The 19,931-nt window shown below is 41.1% G+C and overlaps 1 protein-coding gene across 2 annotated transcripts in view; it reads right to left on the minus strand.

The window, feature by feature from the left end:
* Positions 1-19,931, minus strand: part of ATP8A2 (ATPase phospholipid transporting 8A2) — a 693,068-nt gene that overhangs the window by 469,296 nt on the left and 203,841 nt on the right. For both annotated transcript variants that reach the window (XM_030813212.1, XM_030813213.1), the window contains exons 17-24: positions 19,755-19,860; positions 18,931-19,013; positions 15,780-15,829; positions 13,192-13,261; positions 11,428-11,512; positions 10,381-10,520; positions 8,368-8,506; positions 430-494 (exon numbers count right to left, since the gene is read on the minus strand). In XM_030813212.1, coding sequence (XP_030669072.1) covers positions 430-494; positions 8,368-8,506; positions 10,381-10,520; positions 11,428-11,512; positions 13,192-13,261; positions 15,780-15,829; positions 18,931-19,013; positions 19,755-19,860 — 738 coding nt within the window. The remainder of the gene's footprint in view (positions 1-429; positions 495-8,367; positions 8,507-10,380; positions 10,521-11,427; positions 11,513-13,191; positions 13,262-15,779; positions 15,830-18,930; positions 19,014-19,754; positions 19,861-19,931) is intronic.

Here is a 19,931-nt window from a genome sequence, read left to right on the forward strand (position 1 = left end):
TGAGACAGAGTCTCGCTCTGTCGCCCAGGCTGGAGTGCAGTGGCGCAATCTCGGCTCACTGCAAGCTCCGCCTCCTGGGTTCACGCCATTCTCCTGCCTCAGCCTCTCCGAGTAGCTGGGACTACAGGCGCCCGCCACCACCCCTGGCTAATTTTTTTGTATTTTTAGTAGAGACGGGGTTTCACCGTGGTCTCGATCTCCTGACCTCATGATCCACCCGCCTCGGCCTCCCAAAGTGCTGGGATTACAAGCGTGAGCCACCTCACCCGGCCCAACATCCATTCTTAAATATTAATATAAACAGAAAATAAGCACAGTTTTTCATAATTGTTTTTTAGCAAAACATGATCCCCGATTATCAATGATAGTAGAAACAGAGAGTTTAATACTGTTATAGCGAAGCAAATACAACTTTGAAAAACTACTTACATCCAAAGAGTCCTCCTTCAATAGGATGAGGGCCATATTCTGCGATACCAGTCGGCAGGAATACCCTGAAGTGGAGGAAGAGACAACATGTGAATTTCTCTTTCCTTCTGTGAGCTCCTTAAATTCAACCTCCTTGATTATATCTGCCACTTTAAGCCTATTGGCTCACACAGAGGAATAGGGTAACAGTGAGGAGTAGGAAAAGTAAGTTGATTTTGGATTCTTGCAGACAGATTGAATAGAACTAGTTGGGAATGTCTTTATAACTAAAGGCTAAAATAAATACTTCCCAATTTTTAGTGGATTTTTCTTTAACTCTGTTATCCTCGTATAACATTAAGATAAGCCTTGGATTGTCTAAAGTAACAGAGAACACTTTAGGAAGGCAGTGGACCCCAATGGTGCCCCTGAATCAGCACACACACACTCACTGGGATAGCCAGCTCCCTCCCTTCCTTTAAGACAGCAGCTGATTCTCACAACAGGTCTCAAAGGAATACACTGAGGGAGTCACTTTTCCTGTGAAAAATTTAAAGTAATCCACATTTCAAAAAAATCCTTTTTTGGTTGTTATTTTAAAAAGGCTTTTTTTTTTTTTTAAAGGCTTATTTGGAACAAAAGTACTCCTAATTCTTAACAATTTCCTTCTCATTTCCTCAGTAAAGCTATCTCTATGGGTTAAGCGAGATAGTATTTTCTGCTTTCCCTCCCAGCAGGAGAACATATTTTCTAGGAAGCCCTGTGCTCTTTCCTACTCACACTTTGCCCTAGGTGAGCAGTCATGGACCAAGCCGAGCACCTCTCAGGATGCCTCCCCTCCAATCCACACCCTCAGTGGCGAGGAGAGGGCTCTAGCAACTCCAAGACCAGAGGTGTCCACCAGGGCACTGGCCTGTCTCTCAGATTACCCTGCCATCCTCTCAGTGCCTTGGGGGGTTAGCAACAGCTTGTGCTTTCCACCAACCCCCAACTCAATCTCTCTCATTGAGAAAAGGCAAGAAAAAAAATCCTTCTCCACAGAAAATCAGCCCCCACAACTAGTTTTGTCTCAGCACCTTAAGATAATGGATTAAGGATTATAGAAAAGGGAAATCAATCAACAGCCTTCAAGCAAGCATGTGACAATCTCAAGGAAGGGCTTGGCCAGTACTGTTCCTACAGCCAGGGGGAGCAAGGATTCTCCTCACAGGACTGGGAAGAAGACATCCTTCTCACAGATGCTACAGGTGGCTAGCAAAGAAGACGGCATTTACCTGAGGGACAAGGAGCAGAACTGCTGCATTTATGTGCTCAGACCTACTGGCAGGTTCTCTTTTCATCCCTGAGAAACCCTCATAACAGGTACAAAATGAAATTCAAGACAGACAAAAATTAAGACCAAGAAAAACCATGTTGTGGGTTTTTGGGGGAATGAAGGAGTTGAAGGAAAGAGTAAAACAATTTTGTTTGTTTATTTCAGAAAGTACATCCTTCCTAAGGACTGCCATGTAGAACATTTTGTAAAGCACCTCCGAGATCAAATTTTAAAGTGCAAAATTATGGCTTTTCATTCAAATGTTAATTTTTTAAGGCAATATGAAAAAGACATAGGCAAGGCTGTTAACAACAGTTCTCTCAAGGGAATCAGATTATTTCTCGTTAAAACAAACACATATTGTTTTTAAAGCCAAAACAAACTGAATAATTTTAAATCACAATACCACATGGGCAAATAGCTGTTAAATCTCTAAAACAAAAAAAAAGGAGGGGGGAACAAGAAGCAATTTTCTATACATTCACAAACTAGTTCAAGTCTGTATTTTAACAACAGTGATGGATAAAAGTGAGACCCTCTCAAAATGCCATTAAAAGCTCTGCCTGGTAGGACTAGAATAATCAAACTCTTTGTTTCCCATTAAAATTTTATAAATGCATTCTTCCTTCCTATAAGTTCTTAGATTAGGTCCAGAAGGGAGGTCTACATTTTCTTTTCACTTGCAAAGAGGGATATTGCAACTTTAATCATTTCCCTCCATGTTAAATTTATTCTTTCTTCATCCCCAGAGACTTCCAGCAACTTCATGCAATACAGACTGTTACAAATTTAGTGTAACTAATGCAAAAGGATTTACTGGTAGTTTTTTATTTGAACAACAGCTGCAGAAGCTGTTGTAATTTTTAAGCCCTCGCTTGCTGCTTTATTTTATATTTTTCAATTTAAGCAAAATGCCATTTGACAACTGAAGCTACACAAAGACATTATGGAAAAACTCTAAGTCTTTTTTTTTTCTAGCCATGGCAGGGGGAGAGAAAAAAAAAAAAATACTGACACTTTCATAAATTTAAATATACAAAACTAAAGGCTTCTGAGAAGAAACAGGTTAAGGGTTTTGTTGTTGCTGTTTTTAGCTTGGATATGGAAGTGAGATTTTGCTTAGAGAATTATCAGTCAGAGCACTCGCACTAGACAGACCAGGGAAGTTTAACCCAGTTAACTGTGGCTTAACTAATATAGCAAATTAAATTGTGTCAATCCACATTTGGTGTGCTTGATTTCTAATGTTTTTGGATAAAATGAGATCAACTCTTGGAGAAGAGCCAGGTATAGAATGTCAATCCACACTTGTAAATTGAGGTCTACTTCTTTAATCTCGCAATCTAACAAGACGGCCATAAAATGACTGAGAGGAGAACCTCTGGGATTTCATTTTTTACTATAGTTGAAATTAACAGTATACTACAAAAGGGTTTAGTCTTTCTACTACCTGAGTATAATCAACATTCAAAGAAACCAAAATATTACAGAGTCTATGGTACTTACGGCAGGACTTGATTTTAATACAACAAGATGATGCTTCACGCTAGAAAATATTACCAAACCAAATCTCTCAGCTCTCTCAACCTGTTTCCTCCTTAAAAAAGGAGAACACTGGTTTTGATATCAAATCCAGATTTCTCTGGAGACATTTTTGAAAAAGTCAGGAACAATGTATCATTCCAAACCATATATCCTGAGATCACATCCCCCAAGCTACCCGTCACAGGATTCAACATGGTACCAACCCGCAGTGAGCATGTTACTGGTTCTCAATAGCTTTACAGAGAATCTGGTCAGTCAGTGTTTGCCTGTATGAAAAACACTGGCAAACAACGAGAATGCATGACAAAGCATGGTCTTTCAGGCTATTCCAGGTGGGATGAAAGAGAACCCATCCAGAGTCCCTCATCATCCAGAGAACCAGGGAGCTGAGGCCTTGTCCGTGGCACACACACCTGGGCACCTCTCCCTTGAGACCCTTCAGGCCCTTCTCAGGAACCCTCGCCACACAGAAGAACGTGCTGCCTCAGCCTCACCTCACGGCTTCTCCCCAAGTTGGGACATTCTGACCCATTCTATTCTCAGTCATTTTTGTTTTAAACAAATTCTGAAGGCTCAAGTTTTAAACCCATCTCATCCAGGAAGACTTCCCTGGTCCTTTACAACTCATATTGTTCCTTCTGAGAAATGAACATTGTGTGTTGTGGTTAAGTGCTCAGATTTTCAGCTTTCTCACATCTGTGTGACCTAGGCTAAGTTACTTCATCTCTCTGTGCCTCAGTTTTATCTTTAAAGGGGGATAATGCCTTTTAAATTCTCCAAGGGAATTAAGTATAAAACATATGTAAAGGACTTAGTGCAGTATCTGGCACATAACAGATAACATTTGCTAGTAACTATGACAAAAGCCAGTCATGATTAACATCTACACTGCACAATTGGTACTTCCTCATCTATTTCATTCTCTGATTTGTCTCATAATTAACTTGTGCCCCAAGTGTGGAATGTAAGTTCCCCAAGCTTACAGTGGAGCACCTGGCAATGTTAGCTGTGGGTAATCAAGAAATACAGGACTGAATCTTCCATGAAAAGCAGCAGTAAGATTGAGAGCATTACCGGTGTTGTCACTCTCACAGTCCAGCTTCACCTGAGAATGGCAACTCGCCTTCCTTTTAATGAACAAGAAAATGTACAGGCAATTACAGGAGGGGCAAGTGACATATTGAGTCACTTCCTAAAATTAAACTTCAAAGATAATCTATATGTATCTCATAACGTCATATTGTTTGCCTTAAATATACACAATAAAATTTATTAAAATTTAAAAAATAAACCTCTAAGACCATAAGAAATGGTTTAAAAAGTATCAAATGATGGGTAACAAAATGCAGGGAGGGTGGGGGAAAGACTTGAAATTTCAATTCAGAAATGGTTTAAGAGGAAAGCTAATGCGAACTTAATTACTTTAAAATGGAATACACACTAGGATTTTGTTCTCACTCATCCTACATCCATTAAAAAAAATTTACAGACTCTGAAAACTCCACATCTATTGCATAACTATTTAATAGATGTTTTATCCAGTGGTAATACGGAAATGACCACCACGAAATTCACAAGGGCTACATCTGAAATTTCACTTTAGACCAGCTGATGCCAAATTTTTAAGCTAAAAGAGAAAATCTCCAACTCCTCAAAACACAGCTAGTTAGCAAAAATTCAAGCACAGTGTTGCAGGATTCTGTCAACATGCCAATTTCAAACTACTAAAACCTATACACAAGATGACCGTCTATCTACATAAAATTCACTGGCTCACAGAGACACATATGTCCTGGAACTTGATTTGACTAAGTGTATTTTTTTTCCAAGGTATGAACAAAAAGTTATTTAAAAATAAATTCTCAAACTATGAGATAGATAGATATATTTTAAAAAGCCAAACTCTAAAAAGAGCCAACACCCCCAAACACCAAAGATAATTAATGTCACCAAATCTAAAGATGAACTCTTATGGTATATACCACTAAGATAATGCTGCCAATTAAAAGCTAAGAATCAACAACCATAAGACATTCCCATTTCAGAGACATTAAAATGTAAAAACAATGTGCGCCTTAGAATGGAGGAAATATAGTACCATTCTCCGTGGTCCTCTAAATCAAATTTCGGAAAGCATTTTTTGCAAAAGCTATGTGAATCCCTCTAAATAAGCCCCACACCAGAAGTCAAGAGCCCTGAGACCCAGTACCAGTTTGGTCATTAAGTAGGGTATAGCCTTAGGAAATGTAGAATTTCCTCCTCGAGCCATAAGAATGTTCATATATAAAGATTAAAAACAGAGTTTTCAGAAGACACTCCTAGTATAGTGCCTGGCACTTGCCAGACACTCCATTAACTTGCTCTGTTTCCCTTTTTTCATCTAGAAGGAGAACTGCTAGCTACCTGATCTTCCCAAATATCTTCTGGATACCTTAAAACCCACACAGGATGCATGAAAATGTAAAGTATTATGGGAGACAAGTCAATAATGGTTCATACTACCAGGGGTATGAGGGCTATATGACTAGAAAACAGGCTTAGAAACCCACTCTGTATCTAGAGCATGACCTCATGCTGCTGACAGCTGTCACCTGTGGTCTGACACTGATAAGTCTAATAAAATGTCCCGATGTATATGCTTTCCTGAGCCTTCTACATCATTTGTAGGCTCGACAGATACATTAAATCATAAAACGACATTTAAATTCTCGGCGTCACCCAGGGCTACAAGCTTGAGTTCCAAAGGTGAAGTGAAGAAACAATTCAGACACGGCTCTCTCAAAGAAATCAATTCTCTAGCTGTTAGAAGCTTACTTAGTAACATCCAAGATGTGTTTGAATCTGACTGATACACTAGATAAAATGTGAATAGAGAAAGCCTCCAGGATAAACATAGGACTTTGACAAAAAGTCCTCAGCTTATAAAGCATCATCTTCTAGTAGTCTTGGAGAGTGCTTGCTAAGAAAGATCAGTTAAGAGATAGCAAATGACATGAGCGGTTCTGGCACGAGCACTACACGTTACTACACCCTCTTAGAAAAAAAGTACAAAACAATACAATCGTTATTTTTAAAAAATTGTTTGGACATGTATCAATTATCTCATAAGGCTCAGAGCAGCCTCATCGCATACAAGTAAAACTTTCATTTTTGAGTAATAATCCATTTGTGTTTTCTGGGTTGATTTTCAGTGCTTTGCTTTCTCTTGTGTTTATCACAAACTTAGCTAGATAGGCTCAGGTATAACAAAATGAACACGCAAAAAAAAGGGCTGCGTGTGCTCCCAGGGGCTGGGCGGTGTGGATGAGAGGCAGTGAGAGGGAGCTGTGGTGCTTTTCCAGCCAGGGCACATCCAAGAACACACTGAAGGTAGTTCAGTCTGGGGCCAGCAACATGCATAGGTTATCAGGCCAGCAGGAATGCTCGAGATCTGGAAAACTAAGAAAGGTTACCACTTTACAGCTCAATTTTAACTTGAGGGGTTATCCACTTTTTTCACATTGCCCTAATAGGGTGGAAAGCATATCACCTAAATTTTAGGTAAGTATTTCAGGGTAACAGTCAACTTAGCATGCAAACAACAGGGGCCACAGATCCACAGCAGGTGTTTTAGGCCAAATTTATATGAAAAATAACACATAAAGGATCAATGTATATACTTATACAGAAATATAGTATCCAAAAAGCAAATGTGTTATTCTTCATTTGTAAAAATGCTACTGACACATCATCAAAGGGCTATAAGCTTGGGTTTGTATTTTCTAGTAGGAGTGATGATTCTGCACTAAAATACCATCACACTGTTGTCCAAAACCATGCATCTGAGTGAAAACCAGCACAAATCCAGGGACAAAGCCTGTGGCTGATTCTTCAGGTACTGTTTATGAATCCTATGTCACTCTCTTGTGAGCTTAACTTCAGTTGTCTGGGAGCCCAACTTCCATTTAATTAGCTATATCCGTGACAAGAAATGATTACATGGCTTTTGTCTATTTTTTTAAATCAAAATTATCCAAGAAGGCAGGTATTATTTACAACTGAGGTTATATGAGTGGCAAAGCTGATTCAAAGATAAGGTTTTCAGGAAAGGGACACCACTGGATTATGTTGAGAATATTCCAAGAAGACTACTCTGAAGAGGACTACAGTCACTTAAATACAGAGGCTCTAGTAGGTTTCTTCCTAAAACACAGAGCACAGACATAGAAACAGATATAGAAATAGAGTCTACTTCTAGGAAGCTATTCTAAGTTATGCAGTCCTGATGTGTTCATTTTACCACATACGCTCTAATAGGGTGGAAAGCATATCACCTAATGAACACGCAAAAAAAAGGGCTGCGTGTGCTCCCAGGGGCTGGGCAGTGTGGATGAGAGGCAGTGAGAGGGAGCTGTGGTGCTTTTCCAGCCAGCGCACATCCAAGAACACACTGAAGGTAGTTCAGTCTAGGGCCAGCAACATGCATAGGTTGCTGTTACACCATAATGCTGATCAAAGTACCAGATAATGTTCAAATATTTCAAATAATCAAGATTAGATTTTTTAAAAATGAGTAGCTTCAACTCCTTTTCAAACTTAAAACATGCTCCTTTAACAATGGCAGAGTTATCCTGACTTAAATTCCTTTTCTTCAATTTTCATCTCTGTGATGCTCTACAAGCAAGGAAGTTGTCAACCAAGCTGGGAAGGGAAAGACGCAAGGCTCTTAGAAAAGCCATTAATGGGCAAAACCATTAAAATTGTTATAATTACATAAAATAATAACGCATATTTAAACCTAGTGAAAACATGCTCTCTTAGTCTCAGACTAAAATTTTGTGAAGAAAGCAACAAGAAAATCAAAGCTGTTAAATCTTGAATTCTATGCCCTACGTAAGTGTGTCTAATTATTTTCCAGGAACTGTGATAGTTTTAATGTTTGTAACAGGAATGAGGGCATCTTCATTTGATTTGGGTCAATTTTTCTTAGCTTTGTGAATGAAGAGTCCTATAAAACACTATCTGTCAATGAATTTGAGAAACATTTAGACACACATACAAGATACTTGAAAAACAAATACAAAAGCCAGCATCAGGAAATTATTTGTAAAAATAATTACCTATATTAATCGCAGTTTCTTGTTTGTCTCCTGTCAACACCCATATTTTAATTTCTGCCTTCAACAGAGTTGCAATGGTTTCTGGAACTCCTGCTTGAAGGCGATCTTCTATGGCTGTGGCTCCAAGTAGCAGTAAATTCTAGATTGAAAAAATATCCTCAGTTAAAGATTGGCACATACTTAAGAACAGCACTAACAAATTCTGACAAAGAAAGGCAATCAAACTGTTCTGAGACAGTTGTTCTATTTCCTCTATTTTATACCTGTGTCTGCAGATGGCATCTGGATGGGTGGCATTTCCAAATGCCTTGCAATGGTGGACTCACTCTACACACACAGGCAGCCCAGTACTCATCACTGATTTCTTGATACAGAGGGCTTGTTAGAATAGAAGCCATCTGGCAGCAGAGCAGATGGGCAGGTTATCCCGAGGACACTGACAGTACCTTAGCCCTCCGTCTCAGTCCACTAATGAGTAGCACATTATATCACATTTAACAAAGGAGGAAAACTAATTCTAGATGATATGCTTACCTGGCAAAATAGGAGTAAGAGACCTGTGGTGCCAAGGATTTAACAGTGGGAGAAAAAAAACATCCAAGTATCTTAAGATTGAGGGTAGCTATAAAATGTTGCCCCTTTTGGTCCTCTTAAAGGCCCAGGGCAGATCAGCTCACTCTGAGGATGGGTATAGATGTGTGGTTCCCTCCAGCTGCCCGTGCTGTGCCTGCTGGTCTGGCAAAGTCCAGAGACCGTACAAAGGGCCTGCTCCATATACTCACATCCCAAGTCTCTCCAGGACATAGCACCTCTACTTGGTCACAGACTATGGGAAGATCCAACTACCTCTTGAGCATCCACCACAGGCACATCACCTATTTAATCATCTTTTTCTAATTTTAAAAATAATTTTGGCTATTTCAAGTAAAACAGGGCAAATAAACACCTGAATTCAGTTTTATTCAGTTCATTTTAATTCAGTACATTAAAATGACTGAATATAAATAACTGAATATAAAACTTAAAAAAACTGAGTATAAAAAAGCAGAGGAGAATTTTTTTAAACCAACAAAGGAATGAAAAAAGTAAATAAGTGATGGTTTCAAAGTTATGGAAACTGGGCCAGACATGGTGGCTCACACCTGTAATCCCAGTACTTTGGGATTTGGGAGGCCAAGGCATGAGTACTGCTTGAGCCCAGAAGTTTGAGACCAGCCTGGGCAACATAGCAAGACCCTATCTCTACAAAAAATATGAAACTTAGCCAGTCATGGTAGCATGAGCCTGTAGTCCCAGCTACTCGGAAGGCTGAAGTAGGAGGTTAGCTTGAACCCAGGCGTTTGAGGCTGCAGTGAGCTAAGACTGCACCATTACATTCTAGCGTGGGTGCTGGGTAACAGAGGGAAACCCTGTCTCTGTATTAAAAAAAAAAAAAAGTTATAGAAACTGGAAATTGGATGGCCCTATGGCTGCCAACGTGAGACAGAAAAAGCTGAAACCCAGCTCCCACACTTGAAGGAAACCAATAAATTGAAAGTGAGCTAACGCCTTAGGATAAACTGAAAAGAACAGCAACAACAACATCAAAGTAGGCAATGTGGAGTAGCCATGGCAAAGCTTAAATATCTTTAGAATAAGTTAGTGCAAGAAAGCTTAGCATGTACAACATCTAACCAGCCTCCACAGCATTCTCATTGCTCCTGTAACTCAACAGCATGAGCTAATCTCATTAAGCCTAATCTTAAGCAAACCCAGAAAGTCGCTGATGCTGTTTTTGACCTGATATTTCTTAAGCTGTCATCAATGCTTAGCTGAGGGTGGCTAGAGCTTTCAGAAAGACCATGAAAATTAAGTGCTTCTTAAAGCAAAGAAAATGATTCAGAGCTAATGGTTCATTAAGACACAAGAAAAGAGAACATCCCTACATAGTAAAAGGATTCCTGTTCAAAGACTTTGTGAAATAGGTGGTTAAGTCCTTCATGGAGCTGTACAGATTGTATTGTGTGCGGTTACCTTCTCAATGATCTCGTAACACTCTTCCAACCGTTGAGCTCTGTCCTTCAATATGGTGCTGGCTTCCTGATAGACTTTCAGCCACTCCTCATACTCATTCTCAGAGAGATCAGCATAAGCCACACAGAGAGTCCGCAAGCCTGCAAGACAGCCACTGGTGAATGGAGGCAGGCAGAACGCGTGACCTCCTAGGGGACAGCCTGTGCTCCCTTTTCCATCAGGATGCCCCCATAAAATGAAGAGACTCTGTGCTTTAGGTCACTCTAATTCAACACTCCTACATCTACCAAGGGACATTTAAAAACTGCTCTCCTGTATTCTAACATAAACTACCTCTTCTGTAAGTCTGAGAGTGCGCAAGAAGTCAGAAGAGTGAATTCTCCATGGCAGAGAGGTTCAGGAGCTGTGCATGATCCATGCGCAGAAGGCAGGTTTCAGCAAGCAGAGGAGGTGGGAAGTGTGTTTCAAGACAGCAAGGAAAGGCCCCATGTGCTATCCCATGAAAGATCCAGGCTTTCAGGCAGCCACACCCATGCGTGTTGTGAGCGTGTGCTCATATGTGCATGCATGCAGAGCCAGGGGCCCGAAAGCAGCAGTCAGCACTTGAGTGTGGCTCCAGCTATCATGACATTCGCTAGCAGGAACACCTGACATCAGTGTTGTTTACAGTCTTCCAGAGAACTCCTTTCCTGCTCACTACGGGTTCCATGAATGATTATTTCCTTAAGCCATGGATAAGCCAGTGACATAAGGACACCAAGAGAGGGACAGGAAAATAACCATATGAGTTTTCTGAAAAGGGGACTAGTAACTAAAGGTGATTCTACACGTTATGCGTTGGCCTGCCTCTCCCTCTGCACCACTGCTGATGAGTGACAGAGGCATCTACAGGTAACTGAGTTTGGATTTGGCTATGCATCTTGTCACTGCCATGGGCACAGGAGGGGATGGGGCAGGCACTGGAAGAATGTGCTCCTGGAAATCAAGACAACATGCTTGAAAGTACAGCTCCAATGGCCAAAAACAGCATTTCCAAATTCCACTTACCTTCCGTGGCAAAGTATTCCAGATGGCATAATGTTTCCTCCATATATTTTGAGTCTTTTGAAAGTCTCTCAAAAATCACATTATCCTATAAAATAGGGAAACATTGTGACTGGCAAAGCCTTCAGTAAACCTTCCAGCCAGCATGCTAAGCACGGCTTTGTTTCTGTTTATCTAACATGCATGAGAATACCCAAGTGGGTAAGTAGGAATTTAGCATTTGGCCGGGCTCAGGCATGAGCTTTGGAAAACAAATTGGGTACGAATGTGTCCAACAAAACCAAAATCTGTATCTTAAAAGCCAAACAAAAATATGCTGGGGAGAACCAGAAATACAGGAGAATCACTGGAACACATGGGGGCCTGTATTCACCAAAATTTGCAAAACTCATATCCCAAAGTTTATCAGGCATTTGCGCAGAAGGGGAAAGGGTAAAATGCACATCCCAAATTACTCAAGTACAACCCTGCTTCCCAACACGGGAGGAGCTCCTAAGCACAGAGGGCACAACCCACTGGGCGCTGAACTCAGTTCTGCCGAGAAACACACAGGTGCACAGCTCATCTGCCTATGACTATTTCCATGACTGACAAGAAGGGTTGGGGGACCAGATCCCACAGATAATCCATGAAATATTTTACAAATTGCATAGTTTTAGGCTGCTACAAAAATTTTTTTAAACTGAGTTTGGTTTTGGAGAGAATTAAATCCTATAAAAATACAATACACCTTTGCAGCATTTTCGTATGTACCTCTTCTATACTGACAGCCCTCCTCTCTCTACCGCCTCACACTGACACCTGTTGTACTCGATGTGGTACTTAGAACACAATGGTAAATGAATAAACAAAAAGTTTTAAAAATATATCACATGAGAACAAAACCTAGATGAGCTTAATTCAAGTCATTTTACCATAAACACAGAATTATTTAGCGGGTCCAAATATAATGCCTTTAGAATTCCCATGCATTCCTTCATTTGTAAAAAGCTCTAGTCATCGTGTACTCAAATAAAACCACCCTTCTTGCCACAACTGGTAAAGATTAGTAATATTGTCAACCACTAATTAATCCTAGGAGAGCTCTGTATTCTTGACATAGTCAAATAAAATAAGTTTAATAATTATTTCCCTCAATACATAAGACTACAATTTAACAGGATCTAGTTTTATAAGTAAGACTCATAAGCAATAACATCTTTCCTTTGAGATAAACCATTTAGATTTGGTTACTAGAAGGTATACATGACAAAAAGCCTGACCTAGGAAACTGACTAAAAGGGGCAGTAATAATGCAGCTACACATGGACATTGCCTTTGTACCTACAACATGTCTCTCTATAATGCATGGGAAAAAAAAGTAACAATTGAGAAGAAGAGGTGCTAGAGAACAAATATATATCAGAGTACTTAAGATTATCATAGGTCAACACAAATTACTTTATCTTCCCAAAGTCAAAACAAAATGCTGGTAAAACTGGAATAAGAATTCACATTCAAGGATTTTGCATGACACATGGAGTCACTGTTTCTGAAACCAACGATCAGCTAAAAGTAAGTTTTCACTGACCATCTTTGCCACACTGCCCTGAACCACCATTATCTTCAGTGGACTTTTACTACTAAGTCAACTTCACAGCCTACCTGAAAGAGTCTTTCAACTCTGGACAAACAATCAGCGAATGATGAGGAAAGCAGTTAGGAAAAGCAGCAGATTAACAAAGCTGCCAAGAACTCTGCTATGCACAACGCTTCTCTGGTACTTACAGCCCCTTTACAGTAGAGCCGAAGTCGCCCTGAAGGAGTTCGAACAATCACAGACATTCTTTTTCTGTCACTGGGAGAGCGGAAAAGAAAAAAGTCATCATTGGTCTGTTTACAGGATGCATGTCCCACAGCTGAACACCAGTCAAAACAAAAGGTGGTCTGGGCTCCTAAAAATGACCAAGGTCTATCTTTCCCTGCCTTTTTCTTCAAAGTAGGACCTAACTGTGTATCTCCCACTCTTTTTATTTACATCTAATGAACATAAGCCTATTTCTTTCCCTGCCATGAAAATGGACTAGCACCGCTATTTGCAGTAGGAAAAACAGAAAAGGAAAATTCCAGCACTGACAGTCCACATCTGATTGACTTCTGACTCTACTCTCTAAAAATATTCTTTATTTTCCACCTCTAAGCTATCAAGTAACTTGCCCAGTAGGTAAGAAGGTGGGGGCCGGGCGCGGTGGCTCACGCTTGTAATCCCAGCACTGTGGGAGGCCGAGGCGGGCGGATCACGAGGTCAGGAGATCGAGACCACGGTGAAACCCCGTCTCTACTAAAAATACAAAAAAATTAGCCGGGCATGGTGGCGGGCGCCTGTAGTCCCAGCTACTCGGAGAGGCTGAGGCAGGAGAATGGCGTGAACCCGGGAGGCGGAGCTTGCGGTGAGCCGAGATTGCACCACTGCACTCCAGCCTGGGCGACAGAGCGAGAATCCGTCTCAAAAAAAAAAAAAAAGAAAGTGGGAGACTCCGTATCGATCCACTTAACTCGGAAGCTCCTCCCTGTGTCATCTTTTAACTGGAGTAGAAAGAAATCAGAAATCCACAGAACACTCCCAATTCAGCACCAAGGAACTCTCTCTCCCCTCACCGCAGCATCTACACTTCCTCACACGTCTTTCCTCATGGCCCATCCTCACCCACCGAGCTCTCAGTGAGTCTCCACCACCTCTGAATTCTTCTTACTGCTGTCCATCCACCTGTGCAGCCTCACCTCATCTCCCACCAACCCTCCCATGCACCACCACCAGGCTTCGAGCACACACGGGACTCACCATTCTCCTCTTCTACACATTCTGATCCTCCTTTGCCAACATTTCATCCTCCTGAAGCTTACTCCAACTACAGAGGGCCCTAGACCACCCATCTCTGTGGCCTTTCAGTGTGGTGGTTCCCAATGGATTGTAAGTCTCTAAGAGTGGGGGAGAGTCTCTCTTCAGCTCTGGGAGAGAGCTGATTTCCCACATCCTAACCCATAGTGCTCTAGCTGACCTGGATTTGCATTCTCTCTCAACTGCCTTAGAGGTGGGCACTCCTAGCGGTTCTTGAAATCCGTGTTTCAGTTTCTCAATGTGTAAAGCAACTACTTCGAGGGAGTATTATCAAGATTAAGTGTCACTGGGAACGAGATGAGTCCATGAAAAAGAAATAGACTCACCACTATAACCACAAATTATCTTTCTGTTCCTTCTTATTCTCCCATATATACATTTTAATACATCCTTGTGTCTCTATCCATATTCACCTGTTTTTATCTAACTCCCTTTTCTCCTCCTCCTTGCCTGTCCAATAACTGCTGGTCCCAGTTAATGTAATCACAGGGCACTGCACAGTTTCCAATAAAAGATGAGGCACACAGTTTGGAGAGATGCCTAGCACGTCGCTCACCTCCACACGCAGGGACACTGTCACCACTTCCTACATGAGCCACCACCGTCATCAGCCATCCCTCCTCCCCTCCCCATGGTTCCAAGTCAAAGCCTGCAATCCTAAAACTAAAGACTAGGGCTGGAAAGTATTTCCTACACAAAGATAAAAAACTAATTCTTATTAAAAATAGTTTATAAAGCAGACAGAGCAAACAATTTGTGAACTGTTTAACAAAGGTTATTAAAAAATCCACCTAATTTTAATAATAGGAAAAGATGCCTTTGAGATAGCAACAGAACTTTGCTTTAGTACTGACAATTCCATGTTAAAAAGAGGTAAAGAAACAAAAAATTAAGATATGTTTCCTTATAACAAACTATGAATGTTCTATGTGAACAAAAAAGTCCAACGAATATTCCTGGGTCTTACTTTTTAAAATTGTACTGGGGAAGAATGCTTCCGAGTAAGTCCAGGAAAACTTCCCTACATGGACCCAGCCTCTAATGGGATGAACTGATCTCATCTGTCATCATTTGTCAGTTTCTCAGATCTCCAGAGGAGTGCTCAGATGGAGCAAGAGGAATGACCTCATGGGACTTGGGAAACACCAATGAAAATAATGCCCTCATCACATGCTCCAAACTATTCAGACATGTCTACAGCTGCTGATGCAAGAACATCAGGCTCTGGAAATCTAAAGAAAAAGGAGGACATGGAAGTAGAGCATTTCTCTTGAATAAAACAAAGAAAAATAACCTACTTCACTTTCTTTAATGAAAGTCACAAATTTCAAGGAGAGGAGAGTTTATGGAGATACATTTATTATATTTAATACTTAAGTAATATATTGAATCATACCATATAATCATGTAAACACTCTGATGAAGTTGGTAAATAAATATAATTATTTTATTTCAAATGTATGAAAGAGAAACATACCTAGAAAATTCCAGGACATTAAGGATTCCGAATGTTTGTTCCTGTCCCATCTAAAGGAAGAAAAATAGGTTCTTACCCGAGGTGCAAAGTATTAAAATCTCAAAGCAATTGTCTCCCAAGCATAAACAGACATATGCTCTCTCTCTCTCTTCCCACCTTCTAACCCTTTGCAACATGTACTGTTTTCCGACAAGTCTGGTGGGGTCGGAGCTCCCTCTTCTGGTGGAAGCTTCTCATGTTTCTTCAGTGCTAACGGCTGGTGTAGGCACTTCCAAGAGATGGAGATAAAGGACACCAGCTGCACAGGTCCGTCAGAAACCTTTGGCCCAGTTATGTTTCTGAATTCAGGATTTTACAAATTATATACACATATTCTAGACCATCTACCATAATGTCCCCAGCAGGGTCTGGGGTAACATGCTGGTACACAACACATCCACTTTCTACAGCAAAATGTATGCATATCAGGAAATGAGATTCATAAAGATCATAAACAGCTTCATGTCAGTTCTGATTAGGTTTTGCTGCCAAATAACTATTCACCAAATTTAGGAAAAATCTTTTGGAATTCAAAGGCATTTGGGTTTCGAATTTGCAGATAAGAGATGGTGAATCTGTACCTGGTCTCAGAGCAATCAATCAAACGCTCTTTTTCTTTGGGTTCTTTCAAGTTAGAATGTCAATATTCACAATTTTTTCCATCTAAAAATTCCAGATGGTGCGCATGCTATTTTCAGATTTTTAATCTAATCTTTCCATTTCCCCAACACTTCACAGTGGAAAGAACGTGGCCTTTGGCATCCAATACATGTGAGTTTGAATCCAGTTTCTGCCTCTAAGTGTGTGACTTTCTTGTGCATGGCAAAAGCACTCATCTCTTAGGGCTCAGAGAAGTAATCAATGAAGTAACACATTCAAATTACCAAGTATATGACAGAATCATTATCTTTATTCACACCCACAACTCTCCACTCCTTCTCTTTGCATCCTACAAAACAACTAATGATCCACTTCATCCAGTCTTCATCAATCTTTATTCACCTCTCTGGATCCACGAGTTCTGAGTTCCCTTTCTCCACAGCCTGTCCTAACTTTCCATCATATCCCCATTCAGAAGACACCCAGTGCTACTGCCACCACCCAGCACCAGCGCTGCCACTCCCAGGAGCCACCCCCTCTCTCACAGTTATATCAACCACGTCCACATGCAGCCCATGGATGTGGCTGTTCTGACTATTGGCAAGGACACTTCATGTAAATATGTAGGAATTTGAGAATTTGTTCCTGACTTGGTAGTACTGCAGTAAGTTTTTTCTTTTACTTATATGCAAAACCTATAATTTGAGAATTGGTGGTTTGATGAATGGTTGAAGAGGATTCTTTTTATTATTGTTATTTATGAGTCCTAACTAATCAGGCAGTCTTTTGTGACCCCCAGAAATATGACCTTAAAACTTTAATGAGGTAACAAAGAGGTGTCAATGCAGCATATAACACCAGGAGGACAACACCAATAGGCTCTCTAGGTTCCATATTTATCTAGCATCGTGAGTGAAGTGGAAGCACCTGTTCTCTTCTGTCTCTCCCACATATGATCCAAGCCCCCCAACCCCCAACCTCCATTTTTGCAATGCAGAGACATGCGGCAGCACCCACACAACTGAAAAACCTATAGTTCAGATTAAAATTCTTCTCCAGCTGAAGAGGGGAAAAAGATCTCATTTTTAAAAAAGCTTCTGTACGGGAAATTCTATATTCAATCAGTACTTCACTCCACTTTTAATGATGGTACATTTCCCTAAGCTAAATTCCCTCTGTTGACTAAAATAAGCATAGTAAAAGTAAACATGATCACATGATCTCATCTCTGTACTTCATAAGAAACTGAAAATGCCAATAAATGGAACTTTGTATAAGATATGATATTTTATAGGTTTTGCATGTAACTAAAAGAAAAAACGTACTAAAGTACTCCCAAGTCAGGAACAATATGAAGTTATTATACCATTTGGAAGTGAATTTCAAATCCATTAAAGGTCTATGGATTTAAGGATGCATCCATAAAGCCAAAAACTATAATCCCTGAGTCTTCCCCAAATGGAGGAGTAGGGAAAGGCAAAGGATGGCAGGGACTAGCCCCAGACCCTTATCATCAATCCAGACAACAATAAGACAGCCCTTCTAACTGGTCATCATGAAAAACACCACTGCTTCACCAGTCGTAACCATGATTTTCCCCTGTTGCCCATTCCAAGGGTCTGTATTTGATCTCCTATTTGATATAATTGTTTTCCTATCACCAAATTTCTCCCTTTGGTCTGTAGGTAGGGAAACTCAGAAAAAAATCAGAAAATGTGTAAACCCCTTGACTCCAGTTACAGGGGGGTATCCCTCATATAGATAAAAGAGATCAAAGCTGGGCACAGTGGTTCACACCTGTAATCCCAGCACTTTGGGAGGCCAAGGCGGGTGGATCACTTGAGGTCAGGAATTTGAGACCAGCCTGGCCAACATGGCAAAACCTCATCTCTACTAAAAATACAAAAATTAGTCAGGCGTGGTGGCACGTGCCTGTAGTCAGTCCCAGCTACTCGGGAGGCTGAGGCAGGAGAATTGCTTGAACCTGGAAGGCAGAGGTTGCAGTGAGCCGAGATTACACCACTGCACTCTAGCCTGGGCAACAGAGTGAGAACCTGTCTCAAAAAAAAAAGGAGAGAGAGAGATCTTAACTCTGACTCCTCTCCCAGCTGAAGAGACTGAAGCCCAGTGGACTGTGAGGCTTCACTGAGTAAGAACTCTTAGGCTCTGAGGCTACAAAGAGATGTAGAACCTGCCCTCAAAGACAAGTGGGCCGCTAAGTTATTTTCCCAATTATTATAGAACAAAGAGTAGATTTGCGAAGTTCTTTGCTACAAATAATTTCACATCAGTGTATGAAAGACGTGGAAAAGCATCTTTAAGGGCAAAACAATACTGCAATGCAAAACAACTCGAACAAGCTAATATAATCATATTAACTCCAGTTTTTCACAGGTCTAATTTTTCACCGAAAGAGAAATTTAGCTATCATATTTACAATAGACATGCCATTTCACACGCACAATCTTCACAAAAGCAAGTGATCTGAAATGTGCACATGCGTGTTACTCACCGCTTCTATGATGACTGAGAATGGTGTTCTGGCTGTAAAGACAAAGCCCAGCTTTTTAGCTCCTTTCACCAAAGCAGCTTCATCTGTCAAGTGGGAGTTGGTGAAACATTGACATATCACTGGTAATGACAGAATTCTGTTTAGTGTCACTTTTCAAATTAACAAAATCCGCTCTACTGAAGGAGGCCTGGTGTTATCTGCACAGTAGTAAAGACTCGGGATAAAGAAGCACTTGCTTTTCCTACCACCAGGGTTCTGAAATGAGCACTCCTGTTAGATGGGAGGCTTGGATCCATGCTAATTCACCAGGACAAGAATGATTTCTATTCCTGCTATTCTCACTTGGGAGCAAATTCTCTCCAATAAACCTAAGTAATAGTCCCATGACTCCCACCAAACATCTCCTCTGAGCAAGGCAGTATTTTAGTTGTGCTGTGGGATTCCCAAGCCCCAGGAAGCGGGTAAAGAGTAACCCATGCACAGCTTCCCCAGCAGGTGGAAAATCTATGAGGTGGAGAGGATGAGGAAGAAGCCAGCTCTGTTCTTTCTTCAGAGCTCTGTCAAGCCCAATCACCTCTGCTGGGAGATGCAACATAACCGGGGTCCTCCCTTTGCTGTTAAAAAAAGGGTTATGAGAGTCAGGAGAGCCCATCCCGGGCTCTCTACGGCTTTGCACCTGTAGCCACAGCCTGGCCACAGGGTGAGGCCAACAGCAGACAGCCGGGTCTATGGGGCGGACTACACGGCAGCATCTCCAAGAATAACTGCAACACCCAGGTCTCCTGAGAAGGGGCCAGCAGGGCGCATCCGGCCAGAGCCCTCACCTGGGGAGGAGGCCTGGTAGATGATGTTATCTCCATCCTTCTCAGGAACAACCGTGTGGCACACGGCCAGAAGGGTGAGGAACTCCTGAATGCAAGCGGCTGTGGGCTGCAAACGTGAGGTGGGATTAGTGTCAGATACAACACCTTCAACAGGCACCAGGGCTCACACAAGCAGAT

The sequence above is a fragment of the Nomascus leucogenys genome, chromosome 5, assembly GCF_006542625.1.
Source record: "Nomascus leucogenys isolate Asia chromosome 5, Asia_NLE_v1, whole genome shotgun sequence".
NCBI classification, from domain to species: domain Eukaryota; kingdom Metazoa; phylum Chordata; class Mammalia; order Primates; family Hylobatidae; genus Nomascus; species Nomascus leucogenys.